Raw genomic sequence first — 24,486 nt, 5'->3', positions numbered from 1 at the left:
CTGGCTTCGTGGGGAGCAGTTCCTGAGCATCGCCCAGGGACTCTGTGACAGTCATCTAGTCCAACCCCCTGCTCAAAGCAGGACCAACCCCAACTAAATCATCCCAACCAGGGCTCTGTCAAGTCTGAGAGTCCTCGGAATCCTTGTGGAGACTTCTCTGAAATCATCCACTCACTAGGCAGCGGCAGTCAAAAAAGTGAACAGAATGTTGGGAATCATTAGGAAAGCGACAGATAATACGACAGAAAATATCATATTGCCCCTATATAAACCCATGGTATGCCCACATCTTGAATACTGCATGCAGATGTGGTCGCCCCATCTCAAAAAAGATATATTGGAATTGGAAAAGGCTCAGAAAAGGGCAACAAAAATTATTAGGGGTATGGAACAGCTTCCGTATGACGAGAGATTAATCAAGATTGGGACTTTTCAGCTTGGAAGAGATGACTAAGGGGGGATATTATCGAGGTCTATAAAATCGTGACTGGTGTGGAGAAGGTAAATAAGGACATGTTATTTACTCCTTCCCAAAACACTCCAACCAGGGGTCACCCAATGACATTATAGGCAGCAGGTTTAAACAAACACAAGGCAGTGCTTCTTCGCACACCGCCCGCCCAGCCAGTCTGCGGAGGGCGCCACAGTGTCCAGGCCAGGGGGTGCGAAGGCCAAAAGTGTAACTGGGTTCAAAAAACCAACTAGATCAGTTCTGGAGGATGGGTCGGTGACTTATTGACTTGAACTGGGACCATATAGAACATCGTTGCAACCCAGGTCCCGTAGTGGCACTAAATCTTGTATAAAGGGGGTCAACTAAGGTGTCTCAGACGAGGTGATGGTTTGCTGGTTAGGATGATGCTGTCTGTGTGCGTCTATCATTTTGTAGTTAAAGTTATGAATATTGGCTCTGTCCTGTCTGTAGTTCAAACCTGTGCTCTGCTTCTGGGGGACACCCCAGACACGTTGGGGTCAGCTCTGCCTAGCCTGCTGGACGGCCCATTAAGGACCATCAGCGACACAACTGACCCAGTGAGAGAAGGCAGACGCGCCTGGGGACTCGGCCAGGCGTGCAGGGACCTGCCTAGGGACCGAACTCTGAGGTGTTTCCAGGCCATGGATGGGCAGCTTGTCCTTGGGACACAGAAAGCAGAGACCACACGGCAAGAGACTTTCAAAAGCTGCTGCAGCTCTTCCAGCTGGTCTTCAGTCCTGCTTCTGGCCTCTGGAGGGACTTGGCTACCCTGAAGCTTTGACCCAAGGACTGAAAGACCCATCCCAGCCGGGGATGTTCTCCAGAGACTGGATTTGAACCTGCCGTTTATTCCATCGCTGCTACAAGCCTGACCCAAGAACTTGGCCGTCACTGGATGTCATTGATTCCATTGAACCCGTTCTAGCTCTCGTCTCTGTCTTTTCCGTTTATGAACAAACCTTTAGATTTTAGACTCCAAAGGATCGGCAGCAGCGTGATCTGTGGGTAAGATCTGATTTGTGTATTGACCGGGGTCTGGGGCTTGGTCCTTTGGGATCGAGAGAACTGTTTTTCTTTTACTGGGGTATTGGTTTTCACAACCATCTGTCCCCATAACGAGTGGCCCTGGTGGGGTTACTGGGAAACTGGAGTGTCTAAGGGAATTGCTCGTGTGACTTGGGGTTAGCCAGTGGGGTGAGACCAAAGTCTGCTCTGTTTGGCTGGTTTGGTTTGCCTTGGTGGGCACAGAAACCCAGCCCTGGGCTGTAACTGCCCTGCTTTGAGCAGTTTGTCCTGAATTGGCACTCTCCGTTGGGTCCTGCCAGAACCAGCCTCATTACACGGTCCACCAATGGCTGTTAGCCAGGATGGGCAGGGACACAAGCCCGTGCCCTGGGTGTCCCTAAGCCTCCAACTGCCAGAAGCTGGGCATGGGCGACAGGATGGATCATTCGATAACTGCCCCGTTCTGTTCATTCCCTCTACAGCACCTGGCCATGCCAGAGCCAGGACACTGGCCCAGACGGACCACTGGTCTGACCCAGCACGGCTCTGCTGAGGTTCTGGATTCCTGCCTGCACCCTTCCAGCCAGAGCTTGCTGCTGAAATGAGGCTAGTGCTGCAGTGGGGAGCAGGTGCTATGGGGCACCCCGATGGGGAGGCATGCGCCATGTCTTGGTTGGCAATCTCCACCAGCCCTTTGTGTTCCGGAGCTGCAGAAACAACGGCCAGGGCCCAGGAGAGGATGGGGGGAGGGATGTCCCCCGGCCGCCAGGAGAAGAGAGGCCTCCCGTGGGGGAGGCCTCTGTGCTGCAAGGGCTCTAACTGCTTCTCTGCCCTGGAGGAGTCTGTCTGTCCAGGGCCCCCAGGCCCTCCCTTCTGGCGGGAGGGGAGGGGAGGTGTGGGGCACTGCCTGCAGGGGTTACCATAAGAACGGCCAGACTGGGTCAGACCAAAGGTCCATCCAGCCCAGTGTCCTGGCTGCCGACAGTGGCCAGTGCCAGGTGCCCCAGAGGGAGTGAACCTAACATTCAGTGAATCAGTGATCTCTCTCCTGCCATCCATCTCCACCCTCTGACAAACAGAGGCTAGGGACACCCTTCCTTGCCCATCCTGGCAACATCCTGGTTCAGTCCCTGGTGACAAACGACCCCTGCCCACCTGGGGCTCCCCCAGCCCAGTTCTTGCTCCCGGCTGTGCTTTGCCTGTTTGCCACGGGGGGCAGGAGAGGCACGTACCTTCTGTGGTCCCAGGGTGGGCAGCAGAGAGAGAGCAGGTTAGACAGGGTGAGGATGGAGCCCGGGCTGCCCCCCCGAGGGCCAGCAGCAGGTAGTGGGTCGCCCCATCGCTCACACAGAGCCACGCTCTGGGCCACAGGCAGCACCGGATCCAGCCAGGCACCCTGGGGGCAGGCTCTGGAGAGCAGCAGGGAGGGGATGCCGGAGAGCTGGTGTCAGAGCCTGGGTGAGTGGGGCCAAGCGGCGGCCAGGGACAAGGCCCATGTTCTCTGTGCCAGGTACGCAGTGCAGCTCCTTGGGCACACAGCGCCCGCACTGCGCTCTCCTGCCGGGACCAGACGGCCAGCTGCTCCCGGGCCAGCGCCCAGGGCACTGCCTGGAAACCGGGCTCAGCCCCTGCTCGGCCACACATGCCCTGGGCGGTCTCTGGCCAGTCCCTGCCTCGCCAGGCCGCAGCTCCCATCTGTGCAGTGCGGCTGTGAGGTGCCCCCTACAAACAAGGACAAGCTGCCTCTGCACTCACAGCTGGGGAGACCCTGACACCTCCCGCCCCCCACCCCGTAGGTCACAGAGCCTCAGCGTCTCACTGGTCCAGCAACATGGCAAAACAAGGGACCCGCAAGGCACAAGGGGGAGGGCTGAGCCCAGGGGAGGGAGGGCAAAGCTGGGGGCTGAGCCCAAGGGCAGGGCTGAATCCGGGAGGAGGGCGGAACCAGGGGCTGAGTCCGGAAGGGCAGAGCGGGGGGCTGAGCCTGCAGGCAGAGCCGGGTCCATACTCACGTGTTTAGAGATGTTGCAGCTCTTGGAGTCCACGTTGTAGCTTGGGGGGAAGAGAGGAGAGCCGTGAGAACCCTGCAATGGGTGCAGGACCCCCACAGTGCTGCTCCAGTCGGAGTCCCGTCCCCCCCGCCCATCAGCCCTCCTCACCCAGGAATGAGCTCTGTCCGGGGCATTGCTGGCACGGGATGGGGGCTATAGGGCCCCACATGCAGGGCCCTGAGCACAGCCAAGCCCAGCAGGTGATGGAGGCTGGCGCCTGGTGGCTGCCCTGACACCCAGCAGTGCCCGGAGAGGCCTGAGAGCCCGGAGAGGCTCCTGGACCCCTTCTCATAGGCCACTACTCCGGACACACAGCTGGGGCTGCGCAGCTCAGCGACTGGGAGCACCCTCCGGCCAAGGACAAGCACCGGCTCCCACGGTGTCCTCCGGCCGCTGGAAGCTGGGTCCTCCTGGAGTTCCTGAGCTGCGCTGGGCACTGCACAGACAGATCAGAGACAGGCCCAGATGTGCCCCCTGGCACCAGACACAGCTGTTCTCCAGCCCCCCCGTCTCATGTTCTCGCCCACCCCGGGCGCTGCTGGGTGTTCGCACCACTGGGCTCCTACCCTGAGTTCCAGGGTCATGACGACTTCAGGCCGGCCCCTGTTACACGCTGGCCCGAAGAGCTTCTGTTTCTGACTACGGCAGAGTCAGGAACCCTGGGAGCAGCATGGCAACTGCCCTGCCTTGCTGCAGCCAGCCCGCCACGCCACCCCGCCACCCCCCACCGCCACTACCACCCCGCCACGCCACCCCCACCGCCACTACCACCCCGCCACGCCACCCCCCACCGCCACTACCACCCCGCCACGCCACCCCCCACCGCCACGCCACCCCCCACCGCCACTACCACCCCGCCACACTGCAACCGCCACTACCACCTCTCCACGCCACCCCCCACCGCCACGCCACCCCGCCACGCCACCCCCCACTGCCACTACCACCCCGCCATGCCACCCCCCACTGCCACTACCACCCCCCACCGCCACTACCACCCCGCCACCCCCCACCGCCACTACCACCCCGCCACACTGCAACCGCCACTACCACCTCGCCACGCCACCCCCACCGCCACACCACCCCGCCACGCCACCCCCACCGCCACTACCACCCCGCCACACTGCAACCGCCACTACCACCCCGCCATGCCACCCCCCACCGCCACTACCACCCCGCCACGCCACCCCCCACTGCCACTACCACCCCCCACCGCCACTACCACCCCGCCACACTGCAACCGCCACTACCACCACGCCACGCTACCCCCCACCGCCACGCCACCCCCCTCCGCCACTACCACCCCGCCACACCACCCCCCACCGCCACTACCACCCCACCACACCACCCCGCCACACTGCAACCACCACTACCACCCCACCACGCCAACCCCACCGCCACTACCACCCCGCCACACTGCAACCGCCACTACCACCCCACCACGCCAACCCCACCGCCACTACCACCCCGCCACACTGCAACCGCCACTACCACCACGCCACGCCACCCCCCTCTGCCACTACCACCCTGCCACACTGCAACCGCCACTACCACCCCGCCACGCCACCCCCCACCGCCACTACCACCCCACCACGCCAACCCCACCGCCACTACCACCCCGCCACACTGCAACCGCCACTACCACCACGCCACGCCACCCCCCTCTGCCACTACCACCCTGCCACATTGCAACCGCCACTACCACCCCGCCACGCTACCCCCCACCGCCACGCCACCCCCCTCCACCACTACCACCCCACCACGCCACCCCCCACCGCCACTACCACCCCGCCACACTGCAACCGCCACTACCACCCCGCCACACTGCAACCGCCACTACCACCCCACCACGCCAACCCCACCGCCACTACCACCCCGCCACACTGCAACCGCCACTACCACCACGCCACGCCACCCCCCTCTGCCACTACCACCCTGCCACACTGCAACCGCCACTACCACCCCGCCACGCTACCCCCCACCGCCACGCCACCCCCCTCCACCACTACCACCCCACCACGCCACCCCCCACCGCCACTACCACCCCGCCACACTGCAACCGCCACTACCACCACGCCACGCCACCCCCCTCTGCCACTACCACCCCGCCACGCCACCCCCCACCGCCACTACCACCCTGCCACACTGCAACCGCCACTACCACCCCGCCACGCCACCCCCCACCGCCACTACCACCCCGCCATGCCACCCCCCACTGCCACTACCAACCCCCACCGCCACTACCACCCTGCCACGCCACCCCCCACCGCCACTACCACCCCGCCACACTGCAACCACCACTACCACCCCACCACGCCACCCCCCACCGCCATGCCACCCCCCACCGCCACGCCACCCCCGACCGCCACTACCACCCCGCCACGCCACCCCGCCACACTGCAACCAGCACTACCACCCCGCCACGCCACCCCCCACCGCCATGCCACCCCCCACCGCCACTACCACCCCGCCACGCCACCCCCCACCGCCACGCCACCCCCCACCGCCACTACCACCCCGCCACGCCACCCCGCCACGCTGCAACCGCCACTACCACCACGCCACGCCACCCCCCACCGCCACGCCACCCCCCTCCGCCACTACCACCCCGCCACACCACCCCCCACCGCCACTACCACCCCACCACACCACCCCGCCACACTGCAACCGCCACTACCACCCCGCCATGCCACAGCCGCTCCGCCACGCCACCCTGCAGCCACCCTGCCATGTCCCAGGACACTGCAACTGTCCTGCCGTGTCACACGATGGCCACCACGTCTGTCATACCACAACTGCCCCAGAGCTCTGCAACCCCACCTCCAGTTTCCCCAGTCAGGAGTCCACTTTGGCCCGGTTGGCAGCCATACCACAAATCACCTGGTCTCCGACTAAGGGCCAAGTGGGAAAGCAGGGAGTGAGCAGAGCCGAGGCAGGGTGGGGAGGGGGACCAGGTGTGGGGGGTAACCAAGATGGGATTGGGGAGGGGAACTGGGCAGGTGGGACCTGAGGCAGGGCAGGGGGGCCAGGCAGGAGGAGCCAAGGCAGGGTGAGGGAGGGAGACCTTGTGTGGGGATCAGAGGAAGAGCAGGGGGACGTGGATCAGGTGGGGGAGGGGAGCAGGCAGGGGGAAGCAGAGGTGGGACAGGACAGGGGAACTGGGCAGGGGGGAGCCGAGGCAGGGTGGGGGAGAGGCATCAGGTGGAGGAGGGGGAGCAGGTTTCACTCACACATCAAAGCGCAGATTCTGCTTCTCCTCAAAGAAATAATCAAGGACGAACTTGCGGACGAAGTCGGGGTTCAGGGTGTTGTCAATCACTTCGGTGCGTCCAAACTGAGGGGAGAAGGGGGTGAGGGGACAGCACCCAACCCAGAGGGGCCACCTGGGGCCACGTGGCCATGGCCCTGGGGTCCCAGCATGTATGTGAGGAAGGGGCTGTCCCCCAGAGCCCCTCGTTTAATTTCTGCTGCCTCCCTGGCCTGTAATCCAGATTCCCTGGGATTAAGGCCAATGGCAGAGCCAGATCATTAGTGTGGGAGCAGGTGGCCATATGGGCCTGTTTAGCAGAGCAGGGGATTAGGTGGCCCTGGCTGGGAGCCCCCGCAGGGATCGGAGTGGGGCAGGCCCAGCCCTGCAGCAAGGGGGCGCTGGGTAACCCCCGGCCAGGCCAGGGGCCGCGCTGTTGCTCCTGAGCCGGTGCCCGGAGTGCAGGGACGCGTGGAGCTATGGGTGGGCGCTGCTCAGACTGGCTAGTGGAGCAGGGGCAGCCCCCAGCAAGAGTCTATTCCGGTCCCTGGGCAGCCCAGCCCCGAGGCCCCACCTCTGACTGATCTGGGCTGGGCCGAGGACGGACTGGAAATCCCCAGGCCTGCAGGGCTCAGCCCCGGCTCGAGGGGAGCAGCAGGAGACTTTGCTTCTGGCCACTCAGCCCTCCCCACCCCATGACCTGAGCCCAGGGCAGGAGCCTGGGGCTGCCCTCCCCCGTCAGGGCCACTGGTGGGGCCTCTGCAGGGCGCATGGTGCTGGCACAGGGGAAGGAGACGCCCTGCGGCAAAGCTGAGAACTAGCCCCCACCTGAAGCGAACAGGCTGCCAGACGGGCAGCTCAGTGGTGCAGAGGAGGGGGCCCAGGCTGCTCACTGCACTGCGAGCTGCCCGCTCTGCTGCCAACACAGCACCCTCGGGGTGACCGGGGAGCCAGCGGCCCTGCTCAGCAGCCAGGCCCTGGGCTATGAAGGAGTGAGACAAGGAACCCTCTCTGAAAACGACTCAGAGCCACTGGGCTTGGGGCTGGGCTCCAGGGGAGGGGGAGGAGACAAGGTCAGGTGGCTAAGTCCCACCCTGGACTTCCAGCCGGTCGGTGGCCAGCTGGCGGAGAGGTGGGTGCTCAGGTCTGCTAGCTCCTTGACAAAGACTCAGCCGTGGCAGATGAGCCCACTGACTTGCTTGGGGGTGGGGGGCACAGGGCTAGATGAGCGCATTGGCAGTGGAGCTGGGGTGGCAAGCGGGTCTCCCGAGCCCCGCATAAGGAGCCCAGGGCAGCAGAAGGTCTTTGCCCTTCTCATGCCCGGCCTGTGCCAGAGCAGGACAAACATCGACCCCTGCTGCAGCGGGGGCAGAGTGCTGGCTCCGGGCACTGGGACGGGCCCCACTGCGCTCACTCACCTCCCTCCACTCCTTGCTGCCGCTCCCGTGGATGAACAGAACCACTACTGCAGAGAGGAGAGCGCGGGGTTAATGACTGCCTCTGCATCAGAAGCCACCCCATCCCACTGCATGTCTCTCACACTGCATCCGCCAACACAGCCATCCCACTGCATGTCTCTCACACTGCACCCCCGAAACACCCCGTCCCACTGCATGCCGCACACACTGCACCCCTGAAACACCCCGTCCCACTGCATGCCTCACACACTGCATCCGCCAACACAGCCATCCCACTGCATGTCTCTCACACTGCACCCCCGAAACACCCCGTCCCACTGCATGCCTCACACACTGCACCCCTGAAACACCCCATCCCACTGCATGTCTCACACACTGCATCCGCCAACACACCCATTCCACTGCATGTCTCTCACACTGCACCCCCGAAACACCCCGTCCCACTGCATGCCGCACACACTACACCCCTGAAACACCCCATCCCACTGCATGCCTCACACACTGCATCCGCCAACACACCCATTCCACTGCATGTCTCTCACACTGCACCCCCGAAACACCCCGTCCCACTGCATGCCTCACACACTGCACCCCTGAAACACCCCATCCCACTGCATGCCTCACACACTGCATCCGCCAACACACCCATTCCACTGCATGTCTCTCACACTGCACCCCTGAAACACCCCATCCCACTGCATGCCTCACACACTGCACCCCTGAAACACCCCATCCCACTGCATGTCTCTCACACTGCACCCCTGAAACACCCCATCCCACTGCATGCCTCACACACTGCATCCGCCAACACACCCATTCCACTGCATGTCTCTCACACTGCACCCCCAAAACACCCCGTCCCACTGCATGTCTCTCACACTGCACCCCTGAAACACCCCATCCCACTGCATGTCTCTCACACTGCACCCCTGAAACACCCCATCCCACTGCATGCCTCACACACTGCACCCCTGAAACACCCCATCCCACTGCATGTCTCTCACACTGCATCCGCCAACACAGCCATCCCACTGCATGTCTCTCACACTGCACCCCTGAAACACCCCATCCCACTGCATGCCTCACACACTGCATCCGCCAACACACCCATCCCACTGCATGTCTCTCACACTGCACCCCCAAAACACCCCGTCCCACTGCATGCCTCACACACTGCATCCGCCAACACACCCATTCCACTGCATGTCTCTCACACTGCACCCCCGAAACACCCCGTCCCACTGCATGCCTCACACACTGCACCCCTGAAACACCCCGTCCCACTGCATGCCTCACACACTGCATCCGCCAACACACCCATTCCACTGCATGTCTCTCACACTGCACCCCTGAAACACCCCATCCCACTGCATGCCTCACACACTGCACCCCTGAAACACCCCGTCCCACTGCATGCCTCACACACTGCATCCGCCAACACACCCATTCCACTGCATGTCTCTCACACTGCACCCCCGAAACACCCCGTCCCACTGCATGCCTCACACACTGCACCCCTGAAACACCCCGTCCCACTGCATGCCTCACACACTGCATCCGCCAACACACCCATTCCACTGCATGTCTCTCACACTGCACCCCCGAAACACCCCGTCCCACTGCATGTCTCACACACTGCATCCGCCAACACACCCATTCCACTGCATGTCTCTCACACTGCACCCCCGAAACACCCCGTCCCACTGCATGTCTCTCACACTGCATCTGCTGACACACCCCATCCCACTGCATGCCTCACACACTGCACCCCTGATACACTCCATCCAACTGCATGTCTCACACACACTCCCCCATGGCACACACCCCTCATGTACCTGCCACTGTGCATGCATACTTTGCACATCACAGTGAGTATACACACACCTCACTGCACATACACACCTCGCCCCTACACATTGCACACCCCACTCCTCTGTGCACACACTGCATGTGCACTCCACCACCACACACTCGCACATGCACACCTCATGGACACCATCCCACTGCACTGCACATCCCATCCCACCTATGATGCAGCAGGGACTGAGTGGGGCGGATTGAACTAGGAATGTGGCAGGGGAGTTTACTGGGACTGTCTGATCAGTGATGAGATAGCAGGGAGTGACTTCACTGCCTGGGATGATACCTGAGTCTGTAACCTGAGTTGGGAGGGGGGTTGGGTCCAGGTGACACCTTCCACCTGGGGAAACTGGACAAAGGCTGAAGGAGGAACTGGGGGGAGGCTGGGGGAGTCGGCTGGAGGGGTTTCAGTTTTTGGAGTGGGCTGGGGAAGAGGAAAGAGTCGCAGAGCGGGGGTCTAAGTGCTCTACCCCCCAGAAGGGCCTGACTAAGGGGTCCTGTTTATGCCTGCAAGCTCTGGTCTGGACTGTTTTCCTGTCATCTCTAATAAACCTTCTGTTCTACTGGCTGGCTGAGAGTCACGGTGAATCACAGGAAGTGGGGGTGCAGGGCCCTGACCTCCCCAATCTCCATGACAACTGCTGTCAGAGGTGGGATCTACTGCACCCCGTGGATGGTGCTTCCTGCAGTAAGTGACTGGGGAACAGTAAAACAAAGGGGGATTGACAGGAACCAGGTGTGCTGAAGAGTCAGAGAGGAGTGGGTTTGGGGGGCGAAGGAGCTATGCTTAACCCCTGGGAGTGTGTGACCAGCAAGAAGGACTGTTGCAATAATGGGGTCCCCTTGGACACTGCAGTGAGCAGTCTCAGGGGTGGAGGAGTCTGTGGCTTGACCTTGGAAGAGGGGTGGTGACCTGGAGAAGGGTTGGCACAGTAGGGGTTCCTCCTGGACACTGCAGCTCGAGCACCCAGGCCTGCTCGTGGCCACCAGGGAGATGTACGCTAAGCGCCTTAAGAGCAACCTGGTGGAGCTGAGCAGGCAGAGGGGGCTGCACATTGGAAGGCTCACCAAAGAACACCTGATTGCCCAGCTGGAGGAGGAGGATCGCTTGGATGCACCGATCCCTGCCTCTGAGGGAAGCAGCCTAGCAGATGCAACATGGGCCCTGGTGCCTGACCCGGCTGGGAGGGGTCAGATTGCAGCCAAGGGCATCCCGAGACCCCCCTACCTATGCCTAGGGGAGGGGCTGGGAGGACCCCAGAGAATACCGAAGGCACCCTGACCCAGCAGCCAGCAGGGGATCCTCCGGCAGAGTTCTCCATCCCTGGAGCTGAGGCGGCTGGAATGGGAGAGGGAGATAAAATTGAGAGAGTTGGAAGATCGCGAAAAAGTGTGAGAGGGTCGCGAAAGGCAGCGTCAGCATGAGCTGGAGCTGGCCAGGCTGAGGAGCAGCGAGGCCCCGGCTTTGGTGAGTGATGGGGGACCCAGGACTGCATGGAGATTTGATAAGTGCGTCCTGGCCCAGCGTAAGGAGAGGAGGACATCGATAGCTTCCTGAATGCCTTTGAGAACGCCTGTGAGATTCACTGGGTTGACCCAGCAGACAGGCTCCAGTTTCTCACCCCCTTACTGGACCCCAAAGCCGTGGAGGTGTACAGCCGAATGAAAGGGGCGGAGGTAGGGGACTATGAACTGTTCAAACAGGCCCTGCTCTGCGAGTTTGGGCTGACCCCCGAGATGTACCAGAGAAGGCTCTGGAGCCAGCATAAAATGCCTGAGGGCACATATCTACAACTGGCCCTCCAGATGCAGGGATATGCCTGCAAGTGGGCAGATGGGGCCCGGACGAAGGAGGACCTGCTTGACCTCATTGTTCTGGAGCAACTGTATGATCAGTGCCCTTCCGACCTGAGGCTGTGGCTGGTGGACAAAAAGCCAGAGAACCCCCAGCACGCAGGGCAGCTGGCCGACGAGTTTGTGAACAGTCAGTCGGGGAGTGGCAGGGAGGAACCCCAAACGAAGAGGCCCCCCACGATGCAGAGAGAGAGAGTCACCATGGGACCTCCCAAAGGGGGAATGTAGAGCACCCCATCCCAAGGAGAACATCCAGCATCAGGACCAACCGACCCACTTGAGGGGACCAATGGGACCTGAGCTGCTATCACTGTGGCCGGAAAGGCCACATACAGACCCAGTGCCCCAAGCTCAGGGGCAGTCTGAGCAGACCAAACCCACACAGGGTTAACTGGGTAGGGACCCAGCTGGACGAGGAGCAGGCTTCCCAGGCAAGGGAGGCTGGCAGCTTACCAACTGCTCAGGAGGGAGGAGTGCCCCAGACCAGCTCCTCTGGGGGGCTGGATGCCCCGGACTCAAGGTCCTCAGTTTACAGGATGGGCGCAGGGCTGTCCCTCCAGAGCGAGTGCCTTGTTCCCCTGGAGGTGGATGGGAGGAAGGTCAATGGATACTGGGATACGGGCACGGAGGTGACACTGGCCCGGCCCGAGGTGGTGGCCCCAGATCGGGTGGTGCCCAACACCTACCTGACCCTGACAGGGTGGGCGGGACCCCATTCAAGGTGCCTACGGTAAGGGTACACCTGAAATGGGGGGCCAAGGAGGGCCTCAAGGATGTGGGGGTACACCACCATTTGCCCGCTGAAGTTTTGATGGGGGGAGACCTAGAGGACTGGCCAAGCAACCCCCAGAATACCCTGGTCGTGACCCGTAGCCAGAGCCGGTGAGGGGCACTGTGCCCTGACCGTGGGGAGGGTACCACACTGGAGGCGCAGGACCCTACCTTGGTGGGAAGGGAGGGCCGAGGGGCATGGCTCAGAGAGGCTGAGGCCTCAGACCCGGCCAGTGAGAGGGAACCGGGCCCCATCCCTTCCCCAGCCGCTGAGTTCCAGGCCGAGTTGAGGAAAGATCCCTCCTTGCGGAAGCTCAGGGACCTGGCCGACCTCAGGGTGGTACGGACCATGAGGAGAGGCTGCCAGGAGAGGTTCCTGTGGGAGAAGGGGTTCCTGTACCGAGAATGGGCTCCCACAAGGGAAGTGGAGTCCTGTGGGATCAGGAGGCAGCTGGTGGTCCCCCAGAAGTATCGCCGCAGGCTCCTGTACCTGGCCCATGACATCCTCCTCGCAGGGCAGCAGGGAATCCGGCGCACCCGGCAGAGGCTGCTACAGAACTTTTACTGGCCCGGGGTCTTTACCACGGTCCGGCAGTATTGCCGATCCTGTGACCCCTGTCAGAGGGTGGGGAAGGCCCGGGACAAGGGGAAAGCGGCTTTGAGACCTTTGCCCATCATAGAGGAGCCTTTCCAGAAGGTGGCCATGGACATCGTGGGGCCTCTCAGCAAGACGACCCGGTCGGGGAAGAAATACATTCTGGTGGTGGTAGATTTTGCCACCCGCTACCCCGAGGCAGTGCCCTTAGCTTCCATTGAAGCAGACGCCGTGGCCGATGCTCCTGACCATTTTCAGCCGAGTGGGGTTCCCCAAGGAAGTCTTGACAGACCAAGGCTCCCACTTCATGTCGGCCCTGCTCCGGTGCTTGTGGGAGAAATGTGGGGTCCGGCACGACTGGGCCTCAGCTTATCACCCCCAGTCCAGTGGGTTGGTGGAGAGGTTCAATGGGATGCTAAAGATGATGCTGAAAACCTTTATGAACCAGCACCCGCAGGACTGGGACAAGTACTTACCTCACCTGCTGTTCGCATACAGGGAGGTGCCCCAGGAGTCTACCGGATTTTCTCCTTTCGAACTGTTATATGGCAGGAGGGTGAGGGGCCCCCTGGACCTGATGAGAGACGAGTGGGAGGGGAAGGCCACTCCCGATGGAGAGTCAGTGGTGGAGTATGTCCTGATCTTCCGAGAGAGACGGGCGGAACTCATGGGCCTGGCCAGGGAGAATCTGGCCAGAGCCCAGAGGAAGCAGAAGGTCTGGTATGACCGCACGGCACGGGCCCGTGCCTACGCCACCGGGGATCAGGTGATGGTTCTCATCCCAGTGAGAAAGAACAAACTACAGGCCGCCTGGGAGGGCCCTTTCAAGGTCGTCAAGCAGCTCAATGAGGTAAACTATGTGGAGGAGCTGTCGAACCGGGCGCACCACCGCCGGGTGTACCATGTGAATATGATGAAGCCATATTATGCCAGGGGGAATGTGGTGTTGGCCGTGTGTGGACAGTGGGAAGAGCAGGGAGATGACCCTTTAGTGGATCTATTCCCTGGGACCAGAGCTGGTTCCCCCCTGGAAACAATTCCCCTCTCGGATCAGCTAACCCCTGCCCAGCAAGCTGAGGTCGGGGGGTGCTGCATCCGTACCGACAGCTGTTTTCCAACCAGCCTGGACACACTAATCTAACTGTCCACCGTGTGCAGAGAGGGTCGCACCCGCTGATAAGATGCTCCCCCTTCCAAGTCACAGGGAAAACTGCTCAGGACCTGGAAAGAGAGGTCCAGGACATGCTGGCTTTGGGGGTGATCCAGCTATCGGCCAGCCCTTGGGCCTCGCCGGTGGTGCTGGTCCCCAAAAAGGATGGGTCGGTCCGGTTCTGTGTGGACTATCGGACGCTCAATGCCATCACTGTATGGGATGCCTACCCCATGCCCAGGCCTGATGAGCTCCTAGACAAGCTGGGAGGAGCTCGGTACCTTACCACCATGGACCTTACAAAGGGCTACTGGCAAGTGCCGCTGGATGCAGATGCCCGGCTGAAATCGGCCTTTATCACCCCTCTGGGGCTCTGAGTTCCTGACCCTGCCTTTCGGCCTCAAGGGAGCGCCGGCCACCTTCCAGCGCCTGGTGGACCAGCTACTGAGGGGGATGGAGAGTTTTGCCGTGGCGTATATTGATGACATCTGTGTCTTTAGCCAGACGTGGGAGGACCACGTGTCCCAGGTTAGACAAGTGCTGGACCGACTCCAGGGGGCTGGGCTGACTGTAAAAGCGGAGAAGGCAAGGTGGGGATGGCTGAAGTATCTTACCTGGGCCATCGGGTGGGGAGCGGCCGCCTAAAGCCGGAACCAGCCAAGGTGGAGGTGATCAGAGACTGGCCCGCTCCCCACACCAAAAAGCAGGTCCAAGCCTTTATTGGGATGGCAGGATACTACCGAAGATTTGTGCCCCACTTTAGCGCCATCGCCACCCCCATCACGGAGCTATGCAAGAAGGGGAAGCCAGACAAGGTGGTCTGGACCGAGCAGTGCCAGGAGGCTTTCCGGGCGCTGAAGGAGGCTCTGGTCAGTGGCCCAGTTCTGGCAAACCCAGACTTTGACAAGCCCTTTGTGGTGTTCACCGACGCCTCAGACACGGGACTGGGGGCGGTGTTAATGCAGGAGGATGAAAAGGGGGAGAGACACCCCATCGTGTACCTGAGCGAGAAGTTGCTACCCCGGGAGCAACACTACGTGGCCATCGAGAAGGAGTGCCTGGCCATGGTGTGGGCCCTTAAGAAACTCCAGCCATATCTCTTCGGGCGACACTTCACCGTCTCCACCGACCACTCTCCCCTGACCTGGCTGCACCGGATGAAAGGAGCCAACGCCAAACTCCTGAGATGGAGCCTGCTCCTGCAGGATTACAACATGGACGTGGTCCACGTGAAGGGAAGTGCCAACCTGATAGTGGATGCGCTGTCCCGGAGAGGGGGCCCCGAACTTCCCCAGGTCACTGGTCACAGTGACCCTACTCAGTTCAGTCTCGAAGGGGGGAGAGATGTGATACAGCAGGGAGGGGGGTGGACTGACCTAGGAATGTAGCAGGGGAGTTTCCTGGGACTGTCTGCATTGGTGATGGGATGGCAGGAGGTGACTTTACTGCCTGGGAAGATACCTGAGCCTGTAACCTGAGCTTGGAGGGGGGTTGGGTCCAGGTGACCCCTTCTGCCTGGGAATCTGGACAAAGGCTGGAGGAGGAGCAGGGGAGGAGGCTGAGGGAGTCGGCTGGAGGGGGTTTCAGTTTTTGGAGTGGGCTGGGGAAGAGGAGAGAGCTGCAGAGACGGGGTCTAAGCTCCTTGCCCCCCAGAAGGGCCTGACTAAGGGGTCCTGTTTGTGCCCACAAGCTCTGGTCTGGACTGTGTTCCTGTCGTCTCTAATAAACCTGCTCTTCTACTGGCCAGCCGAGAGTCACGGTGAATCACAGGAAGTGGGGGTGCCGGGCCCTGACTCCCCCTCAGGCCGTGACATCACCACCCACACTGCACATGTGCACACCCCGCACTGCACACACATGCCTTGCACATCACGCTCCATGCACCCACAGACATAGTGCCTCACACTTATACACGTTAACCTTACTCACCCCAACACTGCACGCCCGCCCATCCCCCCTGCACACACTGTGCGTGTCCCTTGTGCAGCACACCAAGCATCCCCCCTGCACGCCCGCCCATCCCCCTGCACACACCGTGCGTGTCCCTTGTGCAGCACACCAAGCATCCCCCCTGCACGCCCGCCCATCCCCCCTGCACACACCGTGCGCTCCATCCCCAGTCTCCGTCTCACAATCAGCGTCTGCCACGAGGCCTAGTGCTCGTCTCCGCTGACGGGCCCCGCCGGGCTGCGCAGCTGCCCGCACCCCCACTCCCTTGCCCCGGACAGGTTTGTCTCGGTCCCGGCTGTGCAGCTTAACGCAATCACACACCCCTGCCACCACGCAGCGCCAGGCACAGCCCGTAGGAACCAGCTGCCCAGGCCTTGCTGCCCCCTCAGGACACGTTGCCCGCCTGCCCTGCCAGGGACTTCGCCCTGAGGCCGGTCCCCTAGCTAGCTCCACTCCCCACACGTACCAGGGTCAGACTTGGAGAAGGTGTCCACGTCCAGCAAGTTCCTGGGGAGACAGACAGATGGACGTGAGCCAGGCAGGAAACTCATCCAGCAATGGGAGAAGTGGGGGAATCGGGCTCTACGAACTACTGCAGAACCTGCAGCCCCCGAGCATTGGGCCCCAGCCCAGCCGCCCTCCCCACTCCCAGGCCAGGCCAGGCCTTCCCTCCCCTCCAGAGCCGCTGGAGTCCATCCGCATCAAACCCACCAGCGAGAACAGGACAGGTCAGTGGAATCTGCACCCAGGAACAGGCAGCCTCTCTGGAGCTCAGACACGGGGTCCCTGGGCTGTGGGGGAGGGCGTTGGGGGCTGGGAGAGGAGGCCAGTGTCTGTGTGTGGTGGGGGACCCACCCCGCCCCTCAGTATAACCTCTCCTGGTTGCCATGGCAGCTTTGCAGTGGCACAAACAGTAACTAAAATTAATACTTCTGTTAACAGCTGGTCCCTGCAGCCCCCACCCTCCTGGACACGTCCACTGGGGAGTCCAGCCCAGCAAGGGGCTGGAGCACCCCTGGGCGGTGTGGGGCAACAGAGGGGACTCAGTGGGGCAGGCAAAATCACAGGCAGCCAGGGGACGGTTACTAGCTGGGGCTGCCCTGACCCTGCAGCCCCAGCGCTGGCTGTTTAGGCTCCTGTACTTGCCCTGGGGTCCTGTCTCTGCTTGTATCTCCTCTTGGGGCCTCTGGGTGAAGCGTCTGCTCTGTGCAGCGTGGGGAGGAAACGCAGCTGTTCCCTGTGCCCGGAGGGCTCCAGGTGTGCCCAGGGGCAGGGAGCCCAGCCCTCAGCTCCCCGTCAGCCACCACCCTCCGAGGCAGCTCTTCAAACAAACAGAATCATCCACACGTTATAAACCATGGCAAGAAACCAGCATGGCTGTGGCCACGGTGCACTCCCAGCAGGGGGCGCTGTGGGGCGGGGCAGGGCACTGGCTGTGGGGTGCGCTGTGGGGGGCAGGGCAGGGGGTGGCTCTGGGGGGCTCCCAGCAGGGGGTGCCATGGGGACGGGGCAGGGTGCTGGCTGGGGGGAAGCTCCCAGCAGGAGGCGCTGTGGGGGGGCAGGGGAAAGCTCTGGGGGGGCTCCCAGCAGGGGGCGCTGTGGGGGCGGGGCAGGGGGCTGGCTGTGGGGGGGGGGTCAGGGGGCTGGCTTGGGGGGAGCTCCCGGCTTCCCCAGCCCCGGGGTTTCATTCTTTCCCAGCAAGCCCACACCAGGCAGCTGCAGAGCCGCAAGGGACCCACGTTACCTGCCACAGCCAACGAACAAGTCCCTTTGGGCTCCCTTTTTTATGCCTTCAACATAAACATAAGGCATCAGAGCTTCACCCCTGGCGGGTGCTGGCCCCCGGGCCGCAGCCCCCAGGCCAGAGCCCGTGGGGATGGGAGGAGTCTAGGACCCACCTGTGTGCAGGGGGCGGGTGCTGGTGCCAGGGGGCTGGAGCGGTTTGATTGCTCAGCCCCTGCGGGCAGCACAACTCGGCCAGACGCAGCTCGCAGGACACAGGCGGCTCTGCTGAGGGATGCTCTCTCCAGCCAGGCCGGGAGTCCTGCGGGCCGCGCTGACTCTGGCTGGGGATTGGGGACTCTACCCGGTAAAAGGCACGAGCAGCTGAGTGGGAACAGCCCCTATGGGTGCAGTGCCAGGGATGCTCCCGGATAGGGTGACCATATCTCCCCAAAAGGAAAACAGGACACTGCACCCCCCCCGCCCCACAGGGCTGGCCTCCCCACTTGCCCAAGCCCTCCTCCTCAAGCGAGGCTGGGGTCTCCGCTCACTCCAGCCCTGGCTGTCCCCCTGCACGGGGTGGGGTCTCCGCTCACTCCAGCCCTGGCTGCCCCCCTGCACAGGGTGGGGTCTCCGCTCACTCCAGCCCTGGCTGCCCCCCTGCACTGGGCTGGGGTCGCAACTCACTCCAGCCCTGGCTGCCCCCTGCACTGGGTTGGGGTTGCTGCTCGGCCCCCCCCATGTTCCTTTGCACCGCACCCCACATTTTTGACAAAAGTGGACATTTGTCCCATTTGCTCTTGCAAACTGATCTAGTCGGCAAGAACAAATGGGACAAACGCCCACTTTTGCCAAAAAAGTTGGGACAGGGCTTAAAAAAGGGACTGTCCTGGCCAAAACGAGACGTATGGTCACTCTACCCCCGGGATCCCTGGGAGGTGCCAAGGCAGAGGGTGCAGAGCAGGGAGAAGCCTTGCACCCACATCCTGGGTCTGGGCCCCGTTGCTGGGCGCTGCACACACAGCGAAGGTCCCTGCCCTGAAGAGCTCCCAACACACAATCCGTGTGCGTAAGAGGAGGAAAGGGGGGATCACGGGGCTACAGGGTTAGCACCAGGCCCAGCTGAGTGACAGGGCCCAGGGACTCCAGGGACATGGGTTTCTGTTGTCAGTCACCAGCTGAGGGGCCATCACTGGCCAGCCTCAGGGCCCTGTTTCTTGTGGGGCTCGCTGCAGGGCGGGGCTTGAGGAGGGCTGTGCAGGTGAGCCCGGGGGGCTGACCCACAGGGACGAGAGCCGGGGCTGGGAAGCAGGTGCTTGGAGAGCAGCAGGGCCGTGCAGGGAGGGGGTGCACTGGTGTGGCTCTGCGAGAAGCAGGCTCCCGCTGGCAGAGCGCGTTCTGGGGGGAGGTAGGGTCGGCAAGCTGAATGGGGTGAGGAAGAAACAGCGTCTCTGGCCCAGACGGTGATCGAACATGACAGGCAGCCCGTTTACTAGCGCACTTGGTGATGGCTGAGCGGCCGTTGCTCCCCGGCACGGGAGTGTCCGCAATGGAGAGATGGGCCGGGGGAGGCAAAGTGAGAAGAAAAGAGACTTAGCAAGGTCTGAGCAGCCTGACTGAGTGAGCGGGTGCCAGGGGCTGCTCCCCCCAACCCCCTGAAACAGCAGCCGCCGCAGCACTTTGGTCATTCCTGGCTGCGCAGAGTTTAACACTGAAAAGCACCAAAGGCTGCCATCAAATCCTCTGAGCTCTTTCCTGTGCCCCATGACACCTGCTCTCACCAGGGATGGGAGACACCCCAGCCCGAGGCTGGTGGCACATTCAGAGCAGGGCTCTGCCCTGCCTGGTTCCAGGCCAGGGTCCCAGGGGGTCTGAGCCCCCCACCCTCCTGGGCCTGCCCAGGAACTCAGCCAGAACAGAGGGTTTCCTCCACTCTTCCCCACCTCTGCTGGGAACACGGCCCAGGCCAGTGGAGCAGGACCCAAGGGTGTTTAACACTCTGCTGGGCAGAGCCACACAAGGGAAAATTGTTCGGCTGGAGAAGGAGCCCTTTTGGCCTGGGTTCCAGCTCACTAGAGACCCTCAGACCAGCTGCCAGCCCCGTGCCAAGCATGGAGGCTGTAAAACACTAAGGGTCCCTGGCCCATCCCAGCACAGACACGCCCAGGCCCCTCCCTGCAACACTTCCAAAATTCTCACTGTTCCTTCATATTTGTTTGCAACAGGGCCTCCAAACGGGCGCGTCCCGGATCAGTCTGAGGATGGATGGGCAGGTGAGGGAAAGGGGAGTTCTGCACAAGTCACCTGGATTTGCCAGGAGCAGCTGGGTCTGTCAGAGGGAGGTGGCAAAGGACGAAGAGGGACCAACCAGATGAGCTCAGGTCACACCCTACACAGGAGGTCATGAGGAAGGAGACACAGAAGCGACAGCTCCAAGGATTGTTACCTGGCCTCCTTCCCGCTCCCCATCCTCAATCCCTATAGGTCTGACATGTCCATGCACATGGCAGTGAAAGAGCAGACATTTGAGAGCAGGCTTCAAGCTATGGCCACAGAGATGCTGGAGCTGTGGGGGCGGGGTGCTGCCTGACCCCTTGGCTTGAAGGGGTTTCCATCATATCCAGGTTTTGCAGTTTGGTTCAATGGCTCTCAGCCCCCCGTACAAACTGTTCCAGCACCCCACATGGCCATGCAGAGAAGAAAGGGCCCAAAGCCTTTGGAAGCTGGGGCCAGGCCCAGCAGATCCGTTTCCTTAGGGAGGTGATCTGGTGAGGACCGGGAAAAGCTGAGAAGCTTGGGCGACAGCCTTGTGCTCGGTGCGGAGCGGAGCTCTCTTGATCCAGAGAGCTGCCCTGGCTGACCAGAGGCAACAACTGCTGACCTCAGAACAGCTGTAAAGAGCAGACACGCCCCCCTTGGGGAGAGGATGCCATTTCTGCATCTCGCCCCCCCAAAGCACAGGGCGATGTGAGAGATCCATCCCATGCCCCCCGCCTCCAGGGGCGAAAGCTTCCTCGCTGCCCTTCGAGATCAGAGAGTTAGTCCCTGCTCCCGCGGGTCTCCGTCTGCTCCGAGCCGTCAAGACCTGGCTCTGCGGCTGCTGGAGGCAGAGGAGCAGGCAGCCTCGCCAGCAGCCAGCAGCAAACCCACTTTCCCAGCTGGCAGAGGCGCTTCTCCCCGTCCACGCACCGAAGGCTGCAGCAGCCAGGCACCAGCACCCCTGCAGGCCTGCTCCTAACCAGAGCCTCGAGGGGTCGCAATTGTTCAGTTCATTTCCCTGTTTTGGGGCTTCCCCTCGCACCAGTCACGCTGGGATCCCAGGGGTGCACACAGGCACAGTAACCCCTCAGCTTCCCCTGGCGAGGAGCTGGGCAGACGGTGCCGCTTCCCAGCCCCCTCGTACCTTGGCCCTGCCTCACCAAAGCCCTCGTGAGCACACGGTGCTGTCAGACAGACCCAGCTGAAAACCAGCGACGAACATGAACAGGAGCCAGAGCTCGGGCATCTGGCCCCTGCACAGAGCGGGCGTGTTCCCCAGGACACCCGACGGCTCTGCCCGTGCAAAGGGGTGTGTCCGGCAGCCAACTCTGCCTCTCTTTGGAGCCAGACAGCCCTGAAAGCGCCTTCTGTCCCATGCAAACCCTGGGCTGGGGTCAGAACCAGGGGTGCTCTGGAGACGTGGCGGGAACGTGAGCAAACACTGCCCATGGAGCCATGTGCAGCCAGGGACACCGCCCGCTCTTCCGCACGGACCTTCCCCCAGCTCATTCCCAGGAGACAGCACGGGGGCCAGGCCCGCCGACAGCAATTCCGGAGCCCAGGGCAGAACAGTCAAGGGGCCCCCAGCCTGCACGGACGTGCTTAGCCTGGCATTTGGGTGGTGCTGCACCTGCGCTGGCTGGTGCCCAGCGAGCTGCCAGCTGCACTGCTGGGCGCACTCTTCTGGCACGGCCAGGGCTTCCACCTGCCCGCCCAGCCGCCTTCGCTGCCCTGGTACCACCCCACAGGCGCCTAGGAACCTGCGGCCTGCCCGGGGCTCTGGGGCAGCCTGCCACAGACCCACTGGGTGGGAATCCCAAGCTGCAAGCTAGGGAGCCACTGGGAAGAACCTCAGCTGTCGTCTTTGCCTGGGCCTGAGTCTACGGAGACCTGCCAGAGGAGGGGCGCTGGGTGAGAGCGAGCGAGTCGGGGGGGGGGGAGCGCTGAGTGAGAGCGAGCAGGGGAGAGGCACTGGGTGAGAGCGAGTGATGGGGGGGCGTACGGGGCATGGGCCAGCCCTATCCTGGGCAGGTCAGGCTCTTCCCCGAGCAGGACCAGAGGGAACAGTCTCTTATGCAGCTCTTGCACCATGGTCCTGCCGACAAAGTCTCACTGAGCAGGGCTGAGGGCTTAGGGTGTCGCTCACACCAGCAAACAGCACGAAAGCTGCATTTCCATTGGGGGGTTAAGAGGAAATAATCACTGAAGAGCAAGTTTGCTGCATGTTCGCTCAAACACACTATCCCCTGCACACACACCAGGCACACACGCTCACATACACCCACTCTATGCACACATAGTAGACATGCATATGTGCTCACATGCACACACAGCAGGCATACATGCATGCATTGCACACTCACACGCTCCCCATGTGCACTGGGTGGCTGGGCATTACATGCTCACATGCCATCACACACACATACATGATGAATATGCTTTGCACGCTCATATGCTGTTGCAGTGAACACATGACGGACATGTGTTGCATGCTCACATGCCTTGCCATGCACGCACACACAATGGGCATGTGTTGCACACTCACATGCTGCCTGCCACACACACAATGGCAATGCATTGCACGCTTACATGCTGTCTCCCCCACATACGTTGACCATGCTTTGTATGTTCAAACACTGTCACACACACAATTGACATGCGTTGCATGCTCACATGCTGTCCCCACACACATACGATGGACATGTGTTGCACACTCACACTCTGTCCCCCACACACATGATGGGAATGTGTTGCACGCTCACACGCTGTCCCACGCTCACATGACTGGACATGAGTTGCATGCTCAGACATTGTCCCACACACACACGATGGGCATGCGTTGCACACTCAGATGCTGCCCCCCCACATGATGGACATGCGTCGCACGCTCACACACTATCCCCCGCACACAGTGGACACACTCACACATGGTCTCCCACACACACGATGGGCATGCGTTGCACAATCAGACACCGTCCCCCCACAATGGACATGCGTTGCACGCTCACACACTATCCCCCACACACAACGGGCATGCGTTGCACGCTCACGGACAGTCTCTCTGGCCAAGGAGCCCGCTCCAAGCTGCCCGCCCCGCGCCCCTTCCCCGACGGACCCGCGCTGTGCCGAGGAGGGAAGGTGTGGCTCGGCCCCGGCTGCCGGAGGCTCCCGCCCGCGCCCGGCGCTGCCCGCGGCCCCGCACCTGCAGGAGACGGTGAGCTCCAGCTTGGTGGCCGGGACGCTGGCGGGCGCCGGCTCCAGGGCTCCCGGAGACGCCATCCCCGCTGCCGGCTCGCTGCGCTCCGGGCGCGCCACGCTAAGGCAGGCGCGGGGCGGGCTCCACGGGCGGGGAAGCGGCGGCGGCCCCGGGCAGGTCCGTGCGCCGAGCCGGAGCCTCCCGCGGGCGCCCTGCCTCCGCCCCCGCCTGCGTCCGTTCCGCTCGCCCGGCGCAGCGCGTCTGGCCGCGGCCCCCTCCCCGCCCGGCGCAGGGACCGGCCCCGGGGAGTCCGCCGCGCTCCGCAGCGCCCGCGCCTAGGGAAAGCTCCACCGAGGCGCCCCCCGGGGACCCCACCCCGACCCCAGGCGGCCCAGAACCGGCCCCGGGCAGGGCTGCCCACTAACATCCCCGCACCGGGCACAGGCAGCTCCGGCGTCGGCCGCTGGTGGGGGGGCAAAGGGCCGGGCCCCCGCACCGGGCACGAGGGGAGGGGCAGGCCCAGGCCTTGGCTGCTGGGGAAGCCGGGGGTAGGAGCAGAACCCCAGCACTCCTGGCGGGACGGAGGGGCAGCCAGGCCCAAGGGCAGTGAGAGGTGGTGCACGGGACGCACCCCATGGCCCCACCGTGCCAGCCAGATCGAGCCAGGGGCTACTTACCCCCCACCCCTATTTGCAGCCCTGCCCACGTCCATATGCTCCATGGCACACAGCCCCACTGCCAGGATCCGGCCTGAGCTCAGCCTAGTGGCCAAGATAGCCTAAGCAGACTCAGGCAAAGATCATCTGCCAGCCAGGCACCAGGCTCAGGTCCCACTCAGACAACATGGGATGCTAAGCAAACAGAAGCACCCAGCCCCCAAGGCCCCCCCTCTCCCCGACTGCTGCCACGGCCTAAAACCAGAGGCAGGGCAAAGGC

General features: G+C 62.4%; 1 protein-coding gene across 2 annotated transcripts in view; it reads right to left on the bottom strand.

Moving 5' to 3' along the window:
• Window positions 1–23,766, bottom strand: part of CPNE9 (copine family member 9) — a 45,152-nt gene extending 21,386 nt beyond the window's left edge. Inside the window, exons 1-5 of one of the 2 annotated variants that reach the window (XM_073350801.1) lie at window positions 23,557–23,766; window positions 16,840–16,880; window positions 8,194–8,240; window positions 6,759–6,862; window positions 3,493–3,532 (exon numbers count right to left, since the gene is read on the bottom strand). In XM_073350801.1, the coding sequence (XP_073206902.1) occupies window positions 3,493–3,532; window positions 6,759–6,862; window positions 8,194–8,240; window positions 16,840–16,880; window positions 23,557–23,633 (309 nt within the window). In that variant the 5' untranslated portion in view covers window positions 23,634–23,766. The remainder of the gene's footprint in view (window positions 1–3,492; window positions 3,533–6,758; window positions 6,863–8,193; window positions 8,241–16,839; window positions 16,881–23,556) is intronic. The other variant, XM_073350800.1, reaches the window with a different exon arrangement.
• Between the last annotated feature and the right edge of the window lie 720 nt (window positions 23,767–24,486).

This window comes from Lepidochelys kempii, chromosome 7 (genome assembly GCF_965140265.1).
Source record: "Lepidochelys kempii isolate rLepKem1 chromosome 7, rLepKem1.hap2, whole genome shotgun sequence".
NCBI classification, from domain to species: Eukaryota; Metazoa; Chordata; order Testudines; family Cheloniidae; genus Lepidochelys; species Lepidochelys kempii.
The sequence above is the reverse complement of the archived record's forward strand: the minus strand, read 5'-3'. Positions and strand labels throughout refer to the sequence as shown.